The 21340-nt window shown below is 45.9% G+C and overlaps 1 protein-coding gene across 6 annotated transcripts in view; it reads right to left on the reverse strand.

The window, feature by feature from the left end:
• Positions 1 to 2365: 2365 nt before the first annotated feature.
• Positions 2366 to 21340, reverse strand: part of FGF13 (fibroblast growth factor 13) — a 354638-nt gene continuing 335663 nt past the window's right edge. For all 6 annotated transcript variants that reach the window (XM_068151800.1, XM_068151803.1, XM_068151798.1 and 3 more), the window contains 2 exons: positions 8506 to 8704; positions 2366 to 7264 (listed from right to left, as the gene is read on the reverse strand). In XM_068151800.1, the coding sequence (XP_068007901.1) occupies positions 7128 to 7264; positions 8506 to 8704 (336 nt within the window). In that variant the 3' untranslated portion in view covers positions 2366 to 7127. The remainder of the gene's footprint in view (positions 7265 to 8505; positions 8705 to 21340) is intronic.

A 21340-nucleotide genomic window follows, 5' to 3' on the forward strand; every position in this document is an offset into this window, starting at 1 on the left:
AACAGGAACAGTGTAAGAAGCAGGAGCAGGGAAATGATCATGCCCCTGTACTCAGCATTGGTGAAGCTGTATCTTGAATATTGGGGTCTGTTTTGGGCCCCTCACTCCAAGAAGGACATTGAGGTGCTGAACAGGTCCAGAGAAGAGCAACAAAGATGCTGATGAGTCTGGAGAACAGGGCTGGTGAGGAGCAGCTGAGGGAAGACCTCATTGCTCTCTATAGCTCTCTGAAATGATGTTGGAGTGAGGTAGGAGTTGGTCTCTTCTCCCTAAAAAGGGATAGCATGATAGAAAAATGGCTTTAAGTTGCACCATGGGAGGCTTAGGTTGGATATTAGGAGAACTTTCTTTCCTGAAGGAGTGGTCAAGCATTGGAATAGGTTGCCCAAGGAAGAGGGTGGAATGCATCCCTGGAGGTGTTCAAAAACCATGTAGACATGGCTGTTTGGGAGATGGCTTAGTGGTCATGGTGATGTTGGCTTGACAGTTGGATCTGACAATTCTGGAGGTGTTTTCCAACCTTAACAATTCTATGATTCTATGATTAGTGGAGGGCGGATCTGTGACACTGTCCCTGGACAAGCTTAGGAGTGTGAGTGACAATGTGTGATGCTGAGAAACCCATGGGAGGTGAATTTAGCTGAGAAACTGCAAACATATGTGAGGCAAAAATGAGGTCCATGGGTGCCTGAAAGTAATTTTCCATGTGGGGTATTTAAGGATCTTAAGCTCCAAATTGTTACTAATGACCATTGAAGGGAACCCTATAAGCTCTCTTCCAGTTCCTGATGAGATGGAATAATTTATTACTTCAATTTCTCTGATTAATGTAGCACTTGTTTCAAATTTGGGTTTTACTTTAATATTTAAACTTCCCCATGAGAAGAGCTGCAAGGAGGCCAAGGTGACTGAGTATCCCCCCTCCACACTGAGGTGGCAGGATCCCAGAGCAGAGTAAGCTGTGCTAGCAGAGCTGATCTGCAATAAAACCCATCAAACACCAGCTTGTTTCAGCTCCCTGCTCTCCAGAAGGGGTGTACCTCAATGCCAGGCTGCAGGGAAAGGGCAGCTCTGCTCACTCATGCCAGGGAAGAGAGCTTCTTAAAAATCTACCCTGTGAATTGACAATTTTACATTGTCAGGAGCATCTCCCCTCCCCAAAATGAGCAGAAAAAAGGCCCAGAGCTGGTGTTACTCACGTAAGTGACATGGCAGGGCTTTCCCCTAAGAAATAATAATAAGAAGAAAAAATAAAATAAGCTTTTTACTATTCCTTTACAGCATTTGTGTGGAATTAGTCAGACAAAACCATGGTGGCTAGCGTCTTAATCTTGGACCAGACAGGAAAGTGAGCTCCAATATTCAGAGTAGCCATTCCCTCAGGTGGGAATCTGTCTCCTCCATGGAGCCTGTGGGGGCTACAAGAAATTAAAGGCTCCACCTGAGATGGTCTTGGCTTGACCACTCAATTAAAATGAAGGTTTCATCTGTGATGGTCTTGGCTTGACCACTCAATTAATAGGAAGGCTCCACCTGTGATGGTCTTGGCTTGACCACTCAATTAAAATGAAGGCTTCATCTGTGATGGTCTTGGCTTGACCACTCAATTAATAGGAAGGCTCCACCTGTGATGGTCTTGGCTTGACCACTCAATTAATAGGAAGGCTGCGCCTGTAATGGTCTTGGCTTGACCACTCAATTAATAGGAAGGCTCCACCTGTGATGGTCTTGTCTTGACCACTCAATTAATAGGAAGGCTCCACCTGTGATGGTCTTGCCTTGACCACTCAATTAATAGGAAGGCTCCACCTGTAATGGTCTTGCCTTGACCACTCAATTAATAGGAAGGCTCCACCTGTGATGGTCTTGGCTTGACCACTCAATTAATAGGAAGGCTCCACCTGTGATGGTCTTGCCTTGACCACTCAATTAATAGGAAGGCTCCACCTGTGATGGTCTTGGCTTGACCACTCAATTAATAGGAAGGCTCCACTTGTAATGGTCTTGGCTTGACCACTCAATTAATAGGAAGGCTCCACTTGTGATGGTCTTGGCTTGACCACTCAATTAATAGGAAGGCTGCACCTGTAATGGTCTTGGCTTGACCACTCAATTAATAGGAAGGCTCCACCTGTGATGGTCTTGCCTTGACCACTCAATTAATAGGAAGGCTCCACCTGTGAGGGTCTTGGCTTGACCACTCACATGGCCCCACTCTGCTTTAGAAAGACATAGATAAAAGCCCATGTTAACCCAGGAAGATCTATGTCGCAAGGAAAATGAAGCAATGGTGTTGTGCACTGGTGGAAAGCAGTTAAACAATAAAGTGACAAAAATGAGAGCCCAGACAAGAGGGAGTCTGTTTTAGAGGGAATTCTTTATTAGAAGACAGGAGGTTGTTACGTACAGATTCTGTCCTGCAAAAGTGTCCTGGTCACAGATACGTCAGGGAGACATTTAAACCTTTAGAGCTGGCTCTGGTCTCCACGCAGAGATACTCAAGACACAGCAGAGCTCTGCCAGACCTGGCTCTCGTGCTGGTGCTCAGCTGGGGAGAGGCCTGGCATAACACAGCATCCCTGAGCTCGTTGCACTGTCTTTATCCCACTGGAAACCTCAGCCCGTCGGCTGGGAACCAGCGGTGGGGACAGCAGACGGTGCTGCAGAAGGGGCACTGTTCTTCCCTGGAATTAACCTGGGGGGGGGGAATATTTTCCCCAAGAAGGGAATTGTCTTCCATCGGGCCAGCGATGAACATGGCTGAGCAAGTGGCTACGGAGATACAACCATGCTATGAGGTAGCATGAGGTAAATTAAAGGGAAAAAGAAAATAATGAAAGAGAAAACAAGGAAAAGGAAAAAGAAAGATCTCTGTGATACAGAGAAGAGCTCTTCCCACCCCTCTCACCCCCTCAGCAAACAGGCATTGCCTGAACCCTCTGCAGAGACCTCTGAGAAAGCAGCTCTGACAGGTGGATGACGAAAAGGCAGCAGTTTTGCCTCAGAACAGATGTGCTCCTAGCACTATTCCTCCCAATTTCAAGGCTGACCTGTTTGATTTTGGGTTGGCAGGTAGCATTTCACAAGGGCTCTGCACAGCCCCTGAGGGTGGCTCAGGGCTTTGCCAAGTGAAGCCCAGGTGCACCAGAATGCTGCTAGCACTGGTTTTGCACCTCCTGAGCCAACTCCAGCCCCATGGTGCACTGCAGAGTGTGCAGCACTGCTGGAGATGCAGGGACATGTGAAATGGCTGATGAAAAGCATCAGCCATCAGACTGGCAATAACAGAAGGGGCTGAGACCAAGCCTCTGCAGATGCTTTGTGGCTCACAGCTAACTTAAGGCTTGGTTTCTTACCAGCCCCTGGGCTTTGTCTGTATTGCAGGTGTGCATCTTACTGTACCCTACCACTGTACATGTGGCAATGCCAAGTCCAGGGGCTATCAGTTTTCTCTTGATAGAAAACCATCCACATGGACATTTCCCCAGCATCTAGCAGGTTTCTGAAAGGGAGGTGTTCTCCAGGACTCATCTGTTTAACTTTCTCATTGATGGGTGCTGAAGGATAAATAAATATTCTGGAGCCTGGCTCCTTAGGATGGTTCTCTGCTGAAGCCACCTTCTGTCTACCCATGGGACTTTGCTGGCTGGCTCAGGATATCACCTTCACTATCTGCAAAGGCATATTTAACTCACTCTCTGCTTCTTAAATCCCAGTCTATGGCTCCAGAGACCCTGGGCATAATTCCCCTCTTTGCTCATATTGTCCAGGAGCAGTTGTCTACTATTGGGACTCTATCTATTGCCCTTTCAGTCCATGATAGTCCAAAGGAAAATATATTATTGGAACAGGTTTGTCAGAAATGTAACAGAATTGTCAGGAACAGCCTTGTTATGGCTCATCAGTAATTTCCTCATCTCAATCCAAGAGTGGCCTTTGTTAGCCTGGTGTACCAAGAAGCCCTTGAAAGCAGGGACTTGGCAATGAATAGTCACAGCTGATGCCAGTGTCAATACCAAATGGGTCAGACTACAGACCTCAGAAGGGACCATTTGTGAGATGAGCATTTTTCTTTCACTGCAGCTGACCTTCATGTTTGGAGGTAGTGGGGATGGGGAATACCAGACTGTAGCTATAAAGCAAAGCAGCAGACCTCCAGGTACCTTTAGGATAGCAAACACTCAGGATTGAACTAGCTGTGCCACAAATAGGCCTATCTTCTAATCAGCTTTTATCTTCCAAAGGCACTCAGACTCCTTTTTTTGGAACATACACTCAATAAGTTTGATGTTTGGGGTTGGGAGGTTTAAGAGAGGTGCTCCACAAGGACACACCACACTTGGTTGAAGTGAAATAGATGCTCCAGACTAACAATTATCAAAACCTCTGGAGAAATCCTGGCTGTATCTTCAACCTTTAAGGGTTTCTGTGGCATTGGTTGTGCTCCCAGCCTCTTCACCCTTGGAAAGGGGAGAGCTGAGGACCCCCAAATCCTCTATAGGACAACAAAAGGGTGATACTTGGAGAAGACAACACTCTTCTCCCATATGGGAGATCAGCAACTCAAAGCTCTTTGCCTGCTGCTTGCCACAAAACCTCAGACTGGGGGGACTCATCTGAAATACTATCTCCTCCCCTTCTTTCTCAGCTCCAACCTTAAATACCTCCACATTGTCCCAACCTGCTCTGAGGTCTAATTCCAGCTTGCTCAAGCAGGAGACACACAGAGCAGACAGCAGAGCACCTAATTTTAACTTCAGGCCAACACTGATAGTAGCTTTTGCCTCCATTTCCATTGTTTCCTTTCAGAGCTGGATCTTCAGCCACTCACAATTAAAACTTTTTCCTCCTAGTACTTACTGAAATACTTTGATGAGTGAAGCTCACCTGTCAGAGCTGCCTGGATGTTGTTGATGAGGAAAGTTCTCACTGATATTTTCAGAGAGCAAAGGCAGGAGAGGGGGATGTTTTCTCTCCAGAGCGTGTACACAAAGACAGGAGGGAGATCTTTCCTCAAGACCAGACAACGCTGGCCCCTAAAGTGCACAGCAATGCTGAGCATCCTCAAGGTGCCACCTAGGCACGAGCAGGGCTTGACTTCCCGACCCAGTTTGGGCCCCCCCCTGTAGCGAGGGCTCTGGGGAAGGTGTGCTGCCTGCATGGCTGCACTAAGGAAAGCCTAACAGGGAGGACAGACACTGAGAGGCTGGAGAAGCTCAAAGCAGAGGAGCGCAATCCACTGGGGCTCCTGGCGCGCTGGGCAGAGAGGCCATTCCCAAGACTTTGTGGCACCGAATCGCCAGTGTGTTTTGAGTATCTCAGCTGGGGGGGGGTGTGAGACCAGTTCTAAAGAGATCCAAAAGAAAGCACATGTCATTTGTACAGCATGGATGGCATTACAGGGGAACAACCCCATCACACAGAAAGGCTTGCAACATTCATTACAGCGGCGCTGTACACCTTGATAACTGAACTGCCAGCCCTTTCCCTTTGAAACCCATCAGGGGGTCACCAAATGAGCTTCTTAACATGAAAATAAGTAATAAAAATTACATCTTAATATAAAGAGTTTATTCAGTGCATGGTCGTGTACACAACAAATAATAACCAACTCTTTTGTTTTGCTTCGCTTTGTTTTGCTTTGTGTGCCTTGCACGGGGCAGGGAACCGCCCCGCGTGGAACGCTGTCAGTTTTGGAGCACAGAATCCAACGATGATTAATGCACAAAATCTTTAAACACATCATGCAACTCTAGGCCAAGATTCCAACTTTCTCCCATGCAACAGACATGATGACCTAAATGGAAACCTAACTACATTATTATTTGTTGTTGGTTGGTTTGGTTTGGTTTGTTTGCTCGAAACAATCGCTTCCAATAGCATGTATTAAGTATGTGTTGGTTTAGGGGTAACCCGTCCTAACGCTTCCTCCTACACAATATTCACGTGCCCGGTACAGTGAGAGAAGGACTTTTACAAAGAAGACATTTCATTTCTTATAAAAAAAAAGGAAGTCACCTTAATTCCACAGTTTTCTGTCTTTAGAAAAAAAAAAAAAAACCAATAAAAATAAAGAAGCCACAACAAGAAGTTGAACATGACACACAAAATGGAATTAAGAGAAAATTCTACCACTGGAGGATAATTTCATCCCTTCCCGCTCACGTCCGCTCGGGATAACAAAACAACTCAGTTCCTACAGACTGGGGGGGGGGGGGGGGGGGTGGGGGGTGGGGAGGGGAGAGGAGGAGAGGGGGGAAGGGTTTAGCACAAGAACGTTACCAGAAGCTACAAATCTATAAAAATTTCTATTTTGTTGTGTTTAAAACCACAAGAACACTGTTTTGCTTGAGCCTGAGACACCAACTCTCAGTTCCAACCCTGATTTTTATGTCTTTTCTTGTCTTTTTTTTTTTTTTTATCTCTTCCCATTATTTGTGTTAAAGACATAGCTTTCAAAGACCCATTGGAGTTCAGAAATCAAAAGAAAGTCGCACTGTTCCAAATTAAAGGATACATTTGGTTGGTTTTTTTTTCAACCAAGCCTTAGATATAAAACTGTTAAGCCAAGGAAACAACAGAGTTTACGCATCTGTTTGTTTGGTTTTCCTGTGTTTGTTTGCCCCTATAAAACATTACAAGCATTAAAATTTCCTTTGAAGAGCAAAAGTGGTCTTTTTTTGGGGTTTTTTTTTGTTTGTTTTGTTTCTTTCTGAGTTGGAAAGCAAAATTCTTATCAGCAGTGAATGCTGTGAAATGGTTTTTGTTTTGTTTGTTTGTTTCGTATTCCACAAAGCATAGAGGAGAGAGAGAGAGAGAAAGAGAGAGAGAGAAGGAGAGAGAGAGAGAGAGAGAAAGAGCTGGACATTTCTTCTCCAAGATTTATTCCACAGTTAATGGTTGTTGGCTATCCAAGTGCCTTGTGATATGCACAAGCATATTCTACATTATTGGGGTATATCCTTTGACACCCAGAAGATCTAATGGTTGATAAACGAGTGACCTATGCAAGTTCGGTTGGCTTGTCCTGGGCAATTGAACGTTTGGATGAAAGACTGCTAGTAAGAATTCAACTGCATCCAGAGGTAAGGTTCTGTTTAGAGAGCACTTGGCTTGCCTGAACCTGGCTACGTTGACTCATTTTGGCTCATGGATTTACCCCCATTTAGCACTCCTGAAACACTTCTGCTCTTTGTTGGGGTCCCGCTTCCAGATCTTGAGAACTCTGTGAGATCGTGGAGAGAAGGCTCTTTGTACATGGCCACTGCAAAGCAAAAGAGAGGCAGCACAGTCAGCAGGCATTGGGAGTTACTCAGTCTGTTGGTGCTGGGATTTGCCATTCAGCAACAGGCAGTGCAAGGAGTGAATGGCAGAAACATGGCAAGGAGACCCCTTCCATTTCCAACACTCCCTAAGAGCCTCTGAGGTCCTCTTAAAGGGAATGACATTTTAGAGAAGGGAAAAACCACAGCTCCCTCCCCTCTCCCACCTACTCACTGTACTTCCAAAAGTCTGCAAGACAGACCTAGGCTGCTATTAACCAACACTTGCTTATTGGTGCTGAAGCAGCCCTCTTAACAGCTGTGATCTGACCTCTCACCTGTATATGCACCCTGAGTAGGTGGGGTGCAAAAATGCATTTTCAGTCTTCTGATTTCTTTGTTTTCACACAGTTTACTGAGGATCAGCCTTGACATCAGTTGCCTAACACCTTGTCCTAAATGTAGACTGCCAAACTAGTCTAGCATCTACCTGGGGCTATGCACCTTTGAAATACCTGATTTCAGAGTGACACTGCCCTATGAGGCTGCCTAAGAGCATAACCTCTTATGGAAGGTGCATTAGGAGGCTACCTAAGAGCATAACCTCTTAAGGAAGGTGCATGTAGAAGCTAGTTCTTCTGAAGAAAAGGAGCAGCTCCGTACATCAACTCTTTCTGCACTGACCAAAGAGGGAGCCAAGTTTGACCACAGCCCTGATTCAGATCTTGCAGTTAACTGGGCTGAGTGTACATCCTGGCTTTTCATACTCAGCAGCATGGCTGTGCCAATGTATTAATACATTCAATGTCATATGCTGATGCCACATTAATTGTGGTTTAATAAGCATGGCCCATCAGAGCTCTAATCCCAGGCAAAACCAGACAAACATCCAGTGACCCAAAGCACAGACTGACATGCTGTACAGCAAGTCACTAATGGCCTGTGAGCAGATGTTTGGGCCATTCCAGGCAGAGCCTTAGTTACCTGTTATGGAGGCACTGTGGCCTTTGGGCACAAAGAACCCAATATATGTGTTTGACTAGATCAGAGAAATACAGAGGTAAGGTTAGAAGAAAGAAACCTTAAAAAAAGCAGCTCTGGTTAAGATTCAAGGTGCGCTACAGAACATTGTCCTCCTGCTCTGAAAGTAGCTGAACCCTTCAAATATGCATGCAGAGCAATTAAACCCCTCTGCCATGAGATAATAGCAGCTCAGATAGATGGAGCAAAGCCAAGAAATTACCTTTTAATGGTTTGGGAAGAAAGTGTGCTGCAGGTTTATTTTTCTTGACGTGGTTTCCTTTCATTATCTCTCCTTCTTTGTTAAGACCCAAATACCAACCCCGGCCCGACTGCTGCTGTCTGTAGATCATGGAAGAATACGTCACATAGTAGTTTTCAAATACTGATTCTTTGAACTTGCATTCAGGTGTAAAATGTTCCTGTAAGAACAGATCAATAGGGTGCAGTGCTGAATCTCACATCAGTTAATGGAGGAAGGAAAAAAAAAAAAAGCATCCAATATTCATTGCTTTCCCCACACATACAAGACAAACCTCTCACCCTCCACTGTCCCACTAGGGAACAGGGGCCCATGCTCTTTAATATCTTTATTGATGACCTGGATGAGGGGATTGAGTCCATCATCAGTAAGTTTGCAGATGACACCAAGCTGGGGGCAGGAGTTGATCTGTTAGAGAGTTGGAGAGCTCTGCAGAGGGACCTTGACAGGCTGGACAGATGGGCAGAGTCCAAGGGCATGTGATTTAATACGAGTTCAAGCCTGCAGTGGGCAGTAGTGTCCTCCCTATTCTAGTCATGAGGTCTGTGGTGACAGGTTGGGCTCGATGATCTTTGAGATCTCTTCCAACCTTAGTGATACTGAATACTGAATACTGAATCTAAGTGCCAGGTTCTACACATTGGCCACAACAAGCCCATGAAGTGCTACAGGCTGGGGTCGGAGTGGCTGGAGAGCAGGCAGGCAGAAAGGGACCTGGGGGTACTGGGTGATAGTAGGCTGAACATGAGCCTGCAGTGTGCCCAGGTGGCCAAGAAGGCCAATGGCATCCTGGCCTGCATCAGGAATAGTGTGGCCAGCAGGAGCAGGGAGGTCATTCTGCCCTGTACTCAGCACTGGTTAGGCCACACCTTGAGTCCTGTGTCCAGTTCTGGGCCCCTCAGTTTAGGAAAGATGTTGAGTTGCTGGAAGGTGTCCAGAGAAGGACAACAAAGCTGGGGAGGGGTCTGGAGCACAGCCCTATGAGGAGAGCCCGAGGGAGCTGGCGTTGCTTAGCCTGGAGAAGAGGAGGCTCAGGGGAGACCTTCTTGCTGTCTACAAACTCCCTGAAGGGAGGTTGTAGCCAGGTGGGGGCTGATCTCTTCTCCCAGGCAACCAGCACCAGAACAAGGGGACACAGTCTCAAGCTGTGCCAGGGGAGGTTTAGGCTGGAGGTGAGGAGAAAGCTCTTCCCAGAAAGAGAGGTTGGCCATTGGAATGTGCTGCCCAGGGAGGTGGTGGAGTCACCATCACTGGAGGTGTTTAGGAAGAGACTTCATGGGGTGCTGGGTGCTTGGATGGTATAGTTGGTTAGATAGTATTGGATGATAGGTTGGACTCGATCTCAAAGGTCTCTTCCAACCTGGTCTGGTCTATTCTATTCTATCCATTCCATTCCATTCCATTCCATTCCATTCCATTCCATTCCATTCCATTCCATTCTAGTAACAGTTGGGAAGCTGTGAAATGATGCTGGGAGCAGCTCAGAGCAGCACAAGCAAATTGTTCTGAAAGACGAGTTGAAAGACTAAATGAAGAATTATTGATCAGTGCAACTAATGGATATTAGGCAGAGGCAGCCCTGGTGCCAAACCCGAGGGACCAGCTGTGGTCCAGCCCCACGGGTGAGAAGTGAGGCCACATAATGCCTGTGTGCATTCACTCCTGGCCTTAACTGTTTATGTGGAAAGTGCAATCAAAATTCAAAGCCAAGATGCCAGGAGTAAATGGTTGTGTCTTACTAAGCCAGCAACATTAACTTAGCCTGTGACAGCTGCCCTTTTGGTCTAATCCATGCTCTTTCTCTGCCCAGTGTATCATTCCCTGAAAGTGCAGCTGTCAGAGGCTCACTGCAGACATTAGCCTCTGCTCTAGGACTGTAGCATAGCTGAGAGCCTAGAGGATGGGGCTGTAGTCTTCATGTGCAATTGCACAGCTTCTTTTGGGGAGATGGCATTGAGCTAACAGTGAAAACAAAGAGCAAAGACCAGGATGGGGCATATTTCCTCTTGCCATCAGTGTGGCTGGCTTTCCCTGTGCAGTGGTCTTGACTGAATCAAGGACAGGACCTGAGACTGCAGGTTGAAAGACGATTGAACACGAGCCAGTAATGTGCTTAAGCAGCCAAGAAGGCCAACAGCATCCTGGCTGGGATCAAGAACAGTGTGACCAGCAGGACCAGGGAAATGATCCCCATACTCAACACTGGTGAGGCTGCATCTTGAATACTGGGTTCAGTTTTGGGCCCCACACTACAAGCAAGACATTGAGGTTCTGGAGTATATCCAGAGAAGGGCAATAAAGCTGGTGAAGGGCCGGGAGAGCAGGGCTGGTGAGAAGCAGCTGAGGGAACTGGGGTTGTTTAGTCTGGAGAAGAAGAAGCTGAGGGGAGACCTCACTGCTCTCTACAGCTACCTGAAAGGAGGTTGGAACCAGGTCAGTGTTGGTTTCTTCTCCCTAGTAACAAGTGATAGAATGAGAGGAAATGACCTCACGTTGCAGCATGGAAGATTTAGGTTGGATCTTAGGAAAACTGTTTCCTGAAAGATTGGTCAGGCATTGAACAGGCTGCTCAGGGAAGTGGTGGAATCCATCCCTGGAGGTGTTTAAAAAGCATGTAGTCATGGCCCTTTGGGAGATGGCTTAGTGGTCATGGTGGTTGCACTCCATGACTTTGGAGGTGTTTTCCAACCAAAACGATTCTATGATTCTAAAACCTTTTGGGCACTATTGCCCAGGCTCAAAAAAGGATAGAGACATGAAGCATGGATCTTGGAGGTCCTGACTGAGCTGCTTCCTAAGGCCTCTCTGTGCTTCAGGTTTTCTAACACTACAATTTCTGACAACATCTCACCTCTGAACCTGTAAAAGCCCACAAAATATGAGAGAGGGAGGGCTTGGCTTGGTGGTGTTAATATCTCAATCCTTTCTAATCACAGCATGCAGCAGCAAACTGTCTGCTGGTCTTGCCTTGTGAAGGCAGCCAGCTTCAGAGCAGCTGCCTTTGTGTTTCAAGCATCCTATGGCAGCATGAGAGAAAGGAGGAAAATTTGTGCTTGCATAATGATTGTAATCTCTATTGAAAAAAAACCCCACTAAAAGTGAAAGGAAATTAAATGTCTCAGGAGCTGAAGATGTTCTTATCTCATTTCTTGAGCATTCTTGGGCAAGCAAAAGATGGTATTAAAAAAAAACACAAAAAACCCAACCAAGCCAACTGCACATTTTCTGCACATCTTTTGCCACTTTGTCTTCTTGTGGGAGAGAAAGAAAACAGCTCCCATCTTCTAGCTGGTGTTTGCTTCAGTACAGAATGTGAAGCAAGCAATTTTCTTCCCCCCCCCCCCCATTTTTTTTTCTTCTTCAAGCTAATTGGCTGCTATTTAGTAAATTGACAATTGGTTTCAATTGCTGTCAAATTGGGACAGCCACTGCATTTTTGCAAAACTCCTAAATAAAAGCCTTCCATCACTGTTCCCTGCCTAGCACCAGCCACGATAACAAAGACCACTGCAAGTGCATCAGCCAATTAGCAGGAAAATGGAAAGCCACAGTGCTCCCATCGGAAGATTTTGGGTTATGTACAGTAATTTGGAGCTGGTTTGGGTACAAAAGGCTTGCTTGTACACAGAGACAGAGGGTCAGATTGCAAACAGAACCATAACATTTACTCTGGCTCTCTTAGGAAGCAAGTTAACCTCTGAATGAGCAGCAGGAGCCAACAGCCTGCAGATTTCCTTGAAAGAGAGGGGCAGGAACAGTGAGGAGACAGAAAGACACTGAAAAGCTTCTTCACCTCTGATTTTACTCTCTGAATTGGCAGCTGAGCCCATGCAGACACTGGCCTGGTGGTGCACCCCAGCCTGACAGCCATCCCCATGAGCATCACAGACAGTGATCGCCTCCCTGGAGCTGTGATTCAGCAGTAAGTACAACAGTGGTGGATTTCTCACCACAAACAGCAGGACACAGAAACAAAGCACACCTCTCTAGAACTTACTCAGTTGCAACAACAAACTCCAGCACAAAAGCAACCACCTCATTCACCTGCCTGGCTTGGCATAGGATCATGCCCCACTATCTCGACTGACATCTGCTCAATTCCTTGGCTACAGCTGCAGCTTCAGAAGGTGCTGCACAGTGGGAAAAGCATCCTCTTTGCCAAATAAAAGTAGATCCCACATGAGCTGTTTGCAGAATCTTGAAGTGCTCTGCTTACTCCTGAATGCTAAACAGCTGCTTACCTTTTGCAAGAGCCTGTAGCCATCCATCACTTGCCTTTAGTTTAACCCATATGTGTCTTACCTACTCACTCAAAAATAAACCAACCCAAGGAGAACTGCAGAGGGAAGCTCTGAATGAGGAATGCTAGCACATGTGCTCCTGATCTGGGGGCACTGCAATTAAAATGTACTTTTCTGAGATTGGTAAGTCCATGTGCCAACCCAGCTGGGTATGGACAGGACTTCTATTAGCACATCAGTTCAAAGTACAGTGCAGAGCAGCAAGTACAAATTGGTCATTATTATCTTTGCTGGCAAATTCTTTAGTAATTTACCAAGGAATGCCAAGGTAAAGTTTGGAGAGGGTGGAGTCCCCCAATTAAAACTGATCTTTTCCAGCTCATAGAATCAATCCTACTGAAAATGGATATATATAATTAAGTGTTGAGTTTCCCCCCTGCCTCCCAGACATCCTCTTTGTCCATCTGGTCCACCAGCACCAGAACAAGAGGACACAGTCTCAAGCTGCACCAGGGGAGGTTTAGGCTGGATGTCAGGAAGAAGTTCTTCATAGAAAGAGAGATTGGCCATTGGAATGAGCTGCCTAGGGAGGTGGTGGAGTCACCATCACTGGTGGTGTTTAGCAAGAGACTGGATGGGGTGCTTGGTGCCATGGTTCAGTTGATTAGATGGTGTTGGGTGATAAATTGGACTCAATGATCTTGAAGTCTCTTCCAACCTATTCTATTCTATTCTATTCTATTCTATCCATTCCATTCCATTCCATTCCATTCCATTCCATTCCATTCCATTCCATTCCATTCCATTCCATTCCATTCCATTCCATGAAAATAATTCAAATGGGTTTGAAGAAATCCAATGTTGCAAATATATTGCTACACAAACCAGATGAAAAAGAGGTATTTGTGTGAAACTATCTCAGCCTCAGCCCGCCTCAGAAGTCAGGGATGATGGCAGCTACATGACAGTGAACTGCACTCACCTAAGCTCCTCACAAAGAATGAATGAATGAATATATAAGACTTAAAGGCAACGCTGGATTCGTGTAGTCATGACTCAGCCATGCTTAAGTAAGCAAGAAGATGAACTGTCAGAAGCTGCTGCTTGGTTTTGAGCTGATCAGCTGAAGTACTGAAATGTTCCTTCATGAATAGATCTGCAGCTGCATTAAAGATGTGGAAAATAATTTTTTTTTATACAGAAGATAATAATTTGATGTATGCTAATAGGGTAAAAAGGCCTTGAAGCATGCACTTGGAGTAGCTGTATTTCCAGGCAGCTGACTGGATTATATCTAAAATAATCCGGTCTCCTCCATTCAGATACTGCATTACAGGTATGCCAAGGATGAAGGCTATGCTAATGTAAAAGCTGCAATGCTCTCTGCTCTAACTGTCCAAAAGTTGTGTTTCAAGCTTAAGTCCATTGGACCTGATGATCTTTGAGGTCATTTCCAACCTTATTGATTTTATGATTCTACGTCACCGTCCCTGGAGGTGTTCAAGGGGGGATTGGACGTGGCACTTGTTGCCATGGTTTAGTAGTCATGAGGTCTGGGGTGACAGGTTGGACATAATGATCTTTGAGGTCTTTTCCAACCTTATTGATTCTATGTCACCATCCCTGGAGGTGTTCAAGAGGGGACTGGATGTGGCACTTGATGCCATGGTTTAGTAATCATGAGGTCTTGGGTGACAGGTTGGACTTGATGATGTTTGAAGTCTTTTCCAACCTTATTGATTCTATGATTCTATGTCACTGTCCCTGGAGGTGTTCAAGAGGGGATTGGATGTGGCATTTGATGCCATGGTTTAGTAATCATGAGGTCTTGGGTGACAGGTTGGACTTGATGATCTTTGAGGTCTTTTCCAACCCTACTGATTCAATGATTCTATGAAATTATCAGCCATCACCCCCACCTACACTACAGGACTGAATATACACAGGGCTGGAACAGGCTGCTCAGAGGGGTTGGGGAGTCTCCCTCTCTGGAGACATTCACAACCCACCTGGATGCATTCCTTTGTGACCTGGTATAGATGATCCTGCTCTGGCAGGGGGGTTGGACTGGATGAGCTTTCGAGGTCCCTTCCAGCCCCTAACACTCTATGATTCTGTGATTAATTACCCCCCAAATGACTGAGAGATAGAAATCCACACTCCACATAGAAAATGGGAAATTGGCTTTTAAGGAAAATATTTAGGACTTGGTCTTCAAGTTTCTGTCTTTACAGATGCCTCTCATCAGGACAGCTTCAGGCACAGCACACATAAGGAGGACAAAGGGGTTTGCTTTCTATTTATTCCATACTCTGTTTGCATCATGGATACCATCAGCAGGGGCTATACTTCACAGAGTAGCAATTTGAAGTAATTGTGTCCAGAGAAGGGCCACAAGGGTGATCAGAGGGCTGGAGCACCTCTCCTACGAGGACAGACTGAGAGGGGCTGTTCAGTCTGGAGAAGAGACCCCCTCTTGTGGCCTTTCAGTATCTGAAGGAGGCTACAAGAAGGCTGGGGAGGGACTTTTTAGGGTGTCAGGTAATGATAGGGCTGGGGGGGATGGAAAATAACTAGAAATGGTTAGACTCAGATTGGATGTTAGGAAGAAGTTCTTCCCCATGAAAGTGGTGAGACCCTGGAACAGGTTGCCTAGGGAGGTGGTGGAAGCCTCATCCCTGGAGGTTTTTGCAGCCAGGCTGGATGTGGCTGTGAGCAACCTGCTGTAGTGTGAGGTGTCCCTGCTCACAGCAGGGGGAGTTGGGACTAGATGATCCTTGAGGTCCCTTCCAACCCTAACAATTCTATGATTAGGTCAGTCCTGAGTTTGTTAATGTCCATATATCATTACAGGCTAAATAACCTGCAGTTAACCTGATGCAGTTGGCCACAATAATAAGAAATTTTATTTAGTGCCAGGGGCATGAATAAGCAAACAAGAAGGAATAAAAGAGAGAACTTTTCAAAGTATTTGGGAAAAGTATGGAGTGCTTGGGAAACTTGGAAAATGTTCTCATATATTGAGCATATAATTATGTTGGATGTGATCAATGTCTTATCTTGTGGGATTTGTTCTCTGTTTTCTCCACCTAATGAAAATTGGATTTTTGCTTCCCCCCTCCATATCCTGATTTCTTTCAGGGCTATAATGTAGCTCAGGATTCCAGCCTTTAATCATGACTGTTTGAAGGAGCCCCCTATAAGACTCCAGAGTAGTGATTTTCTGCGTCACTGAGCCTGCCTTTTTTTATTAACAGAGATTGATTTTCTTCATCTTGGCATGTGAAGTTTCAGGGTGCATCCTCTGGATCATCTGCCTGTAATGTGCAGCGATATCAACAGCACAAGACTTGAATACTTCAACATCAACACTGTCAGAAATAACAGCTTTTAGATCACCACTTGTGAGAAGGCTCTCTACAGAAACCAGTAGTTTGTGAAGCCACCAAAAGCTCTTTGCCATTGGAATGGAAACTTAACATTATCTTGAAGCTTTTTATTCTGGGTTGGACAAATTACAGTTCCCCCAGATAGGTTCCACTCCTACAATATTGTCCCTTTTGATGAGATTTATCCATTTTGAGGAATCTCAGTGTTTTCAGTGGGAGCAACCCACAATAGGTATGTAAAGGTCTCATAGGACTGTAATCAGGACGACTGTTTGACCATGAAAATCATAGAAATCTTTAGGTTGGAAAAGACTTTGAAGATCATCAAGTCCAGCTGTTACCCCAGCACTGCCTAGTCCACCACTAAACAGAATGGTGACTGTGTACAACAGCTGCCAGTCACAGCAAAAGATGTGCTCCTCAAAAAGCTGTGTGGGCTTTTGAAGACAGGCTCAGTTCTCATAGACACCACAGAATCAGAGAGTCATTAAAGCTGGAAAAGACCTCTAGGATCAAGTCCAAATGTCAACCCAACACCACTGTGCCCACTAAACCATGTCTACATGTTTTTTTGACAATGATGGTGACTTTGCCACCTCCCTGAGCAACCTATCCCAATGCCTGACCACTCTTCCAGGAAAGCCATTTTTCCTAATATCCAACCTAAACCTCCCTTGGTGCAACTTGAAGCCATTTCCTCTTGTCCTATTACTTGTTACTTGGAAGAAGAGACCAACACTCACCTCACTCTAAAGTCCTTTAAGGAGCTGAGGAGAAGGAAAAGGTCTTCCCTCAGCCTCCTCTTCTTCAGCATAGTACAAAATTCTCAAGAGGTGCCTTACAGCTGAACTAACTGCTGCTAGAACAATTAACTACTGATGAATCAGAATCACAGAATTAATAAGGTTGGAAGAGACCTCAAAGATCATCAAGTCCAACCTGTCACCACAGACCTCATGACTAAACCATGGCACCAAGTCCCGCATCCAATCCTCTCTTGAACACCTCCAGGGATGGGGACTCCACCACCTCCCTGGGCAGCACATTCCAATGGCTAATGATTCTCTCCATGAAGAACTTAAGGGAAGAACTGAAGGGGAGTTTCTGGAAGGCTGTATTTCCTCTTGCCATCACTAGAATCTGAAGGCATGTGCACCAGCCATGGAAGCATGCAAGGAAGAAAATGAAATTCAAAACTCTAGAGAATATATAATGTATAATACATTGTTTTTCATCAGGAAACCTACTTATTGACAGGTATTACAGAAAGGCACAGGGTTACTGGAAGATGATCCCAAACAACTCCATGGCATGGAATTGCCTGGGATGGTACAATAAGCTGGAATTCATCAAGTGAAACATGAGCTGTCAGAGGTGTGTAAATTTACTTAGGGCCAAGCTTCCAGAAAGAGTAAAATGGAGCCCAGGGAGGCAGCTGGACATCCACCATCCCCAGGGGTAAGATTTCAGGTTGTCACTAGGTATTCTCTCAATCCATGAGCAAAGCACTGAAAAGAGAATGGAATGGAATGGAATGGAATGGAATGGAATGGAATGGAATGGAATGGAATGGAATGGAATGGAATGGAGCAGGTTGGAAGAGACCTTCAAGATCATTGTGTACAACCCATCATGTCCAACCCATCATCCAACATCATCTAATCAACTAAACCATGGCACCAAGCACCCTATCAAGTCTCCTCCTATTCCCTTGATGTTGTTCCTTTGCACAACAAATGGAATGCAGAAAGTCAGGGGGAAAAAAAAGTACCATGAACCGAAGCAGAAAACATACTAATTAGAAACAGAGAGATGCAGAGGTTTAAGTTTTGCTCATTATTCTTTTTCTAGCCTTGTCAGTGACTCAGTTGTGAAAACTTGTCCAAGTCATCTTTGCCCAGATCCTGAGGTGGCATTTAGGCACATCAGGAGGCACCTATTTAAAGCTGGGTGCGTCACTTCTCGGCACGCTCTGCCCATGGAATGGGCATGGAATGTACTGCCTCATGACCCCTGGGAAAAATACTCACTGACTGTAAACAGTGCTGGAATCTAATTGATGGACTATAAATAATAATATTATTGTTCCCCTGTCTTTGGGTGATGCTTCACTTCTACAACTGGGTTGATTATCCAAAGCACTCCTTAATTGGGCCAAGAGAACTAATGCATGATACATATAGACTGAAGATGCTCTTCTGATTGCTGCAAAGGAAATTAATCCTGTTAGAGAAAGCCTATAATGTGGTTTGAAGGTTCTGCAAGATGCCCAGGAGAACACCTCACAGATGTCAAACACAGGTCCCTTTCCTAATCCATCCCACAAGATGTAATTAACTTGGCATGAATAAGAAAGACTTAAATCCACTTTGTCCTCAAATGCTTCTCATCCTTGTTAGTGCTTATACATCATGTGCCCCTCTGCTGATTGTGGAAGCATGATAGAGGGAAGCCTCTGTAATCACCTCAATGATCATAGCATCAAAAAGGTGTGTGGGCTCTTGAATACAGGCTCAGTTCTCACAGAGACATCATAGAATCATTTTGGTGGGAAAAGACCTTTAAGATCATCAAGGCCAACACCACCATGGCCATTAAACCCTGTCCCAAAGCGCCATGTCCACACACTTTTTGAACACCTCCAGGGATGGTGACTCCACCACCTCCCTGGGCAGCCTGTTCCAATGCCTGACCACTCTTGCAGGAAAGAAAAAATTCCTAATATCCAACCTAAACCTCCCGTGGCACAACTTGAAGCCATTTCCTCTTGTCCTATCACTTGTTTTTTGGGAGAAGAGACCAACACCTATCTCACTGCAACCTCCTTTCACGGAGTTGTAGAGCAAGATGGTCTCAGCCTTCTCTCCTCCAGACTAAACAACCCCAGTCTCTTTAGCTGCTCTTCACAAGACCTTTTCTCCAGACCCTTCGCCACCTTTGCTACTCTTCTCTGGGCATGGTGTTGTTGGGTAGACAGTTGGTCTTGATGATCTTAGAGGTCCTTTCCAAGTGTAATGATTCTGTGATTCTATAAAGCCATATCATTCGTGGACACAGGTACTCCCAGGTTAGGTCAAGGGCTGGTTAACACCACTGGCTAAGGTAATCCTCATCTGAAATACTGAACACTGAAGAACACTGAAGTGTCCTGCATATTTTATCTGTTTTCTTCCCCACTCTGATTAAATATTCTTCTCTAGGTATGTGCCACTGATTGTCTTTGGGTGGTGGACTTGCTGCTATAGCTTTTCATGATACTCCCTCCCACAAGGCTGAGTTAGGCAGAGGGACCAAACCTTCCTAGCTTCCTGGCAAGGCACCAAGAGCTACCCTCCAAGTAGGTCAACTGCAAAGCTAACACTGACACAATACATGACCTGCATGGGCATTAGAGAAAACAGGAATGGTGGAAGAGATGTGTTTCCTGAAAAGAAACTGGGGGAGCTCCTGTGTGGGAGCTCGATCACAGTATCACAGTATCACTTAGGTTGGAAAGGACCTTGAGGATCATCGAGTCCAACCTATCAACACAGACCCTATGACTAGACCATGGCACCAAGTGCCACGTCCAATCCCCTCTTGAATGCCTCCAGGGTCAATGACTCAACCACCTCCCTGGGCAGCCCGTTCCAATGACGAATGACTCGCTCGGTGAAGAACTTCCTCCTCACCTCGAGTCTAAACCTCCCCTGGCACAGCTTGAGACTGTGTCCCCTTGTTCTGGTGCTGCTTGCCTGGGAGAAGAGACCAACCCCTTCCTGGCTACAACCACCTTTCAGGTAGTTGTAGAGGGCAATGAGGTCACCCCTGAGCCTCCTCTTCTCCAGGCTAAACAATCCCAGCTCCCTCAGCCTCTCCTCATAGGGCTTGTGTTCAAGGCCCCTCCCCAGCCTTGTTGCCCTTCTCTGGACACGTTCAAGTGTTTCAATGTCCTTCATAAAGTGAGGGGCCCAGAACTGGACACAGTACTCAAGGTGCGGCCTAACCAATGCAGAGTACAGGGCACAATGACTTCCCTGCTCCTGCTGGCCACACTATTCCTAATGCAGGCCAGGATGCCATTGGCCCTCTTGGCCACCTGGGCACACTGCTGGCTCATATTCAGGTGGCTGTCGATCAGCAACCCCAGCTCCCTCTCTGTTTGGGAGCTCTCCAGCCACTCCGACCCCAGCCTGTAGCTCTGCATGGGATTGCCGTAGCCAAAGTGCAGCACCTGGCACTTGGACTTGTTGAATGCCATCCTGTTGGACTCTGCCCATCTGTCCAGTCGGTCGAGGTCCCTCTGCAGAGCCTTTCTACCCTCTAACTGACTAACATCTGCCCCTAACTTGGTGTCATCTGCAAACTTGCTGATGACTGAATCGACCCCCTCATCCAGATCATCAATGAAGATGTTGAAGAGGACAGGGCCCAGCACTGATCCCTGGATGATGGATGATAAATAAAGTCATCTTCCATCACTGAAGGCAGTTGAGGTGGGAATCTCTCTCTACCTAGTGCAGAGGTAGCTGTGTGCAGTGTGTCAATACCCAGAGCCCACCCAGGCTGACGGTTCTTTCAGCAGCCATGGGATCACGCCAGCTGGAGAATCCTGCTCCCATTCAAAGCTCCAAGAGAACTGCCTTGTCCTCCCTGTAGGCTCACAATTCTCCCCAGAGCAGCCAGCCCTTTCCATCATTTCCCTAAGCTCATTATCCCTCTTCCCTGCAGCAGTGGCTTCCTCAGGTGAGGCCGGCCCTGCGGAAAACACACTGAAAATGTGTCCCTTGCTGGCTTTTTACCAGAAGCCAATTCATTCCTTTATTTATTTATTTATTTATTAATCTATTTCTCTTTTTACAGCTTTCTTCTCTCAGCTTTTAATTCTGGAAAACAGCACATAAATGCACCCAGCATCCCTCTTCTGAGCCGCTCATTACCCCACATCTCTCTATCGTGTCTCTGCTTATTCATCGCTCGTCTTAACTAAGCGGGCTTAATCTTTTTAAATCTCTCCTCATATGAAAGGTTCTCTGTGCCTCTAATCATTTTCATTACCCTTCACTGAGTCCTTTCAATGTTTTCTCTTTTTTTTTTTTTTTCTCCTTCCTGCTCTCCATCATTTCCAGACCCGAAATACAACGTTCAAACCGAGGCTGCACCACTGGGTTGTGTAAAAGGAGGCAA

The sequence above is a fragment of the Melanerpes formicivorus genome, unplaced genomic scaffold (assembly GCF_026170545.1).
Source record: "Melanerpes formicivorus ecotype bairdi unplaced genomic scaffold, bMelFor1.0.p_v2 SCAF_22, whole genome shotgun sequence".
NCBI lineage: Eukaryota > Metazoa > Chordata > Aves > Piciformes > Picidae > Melanerpes > Melanerpes formicivorus.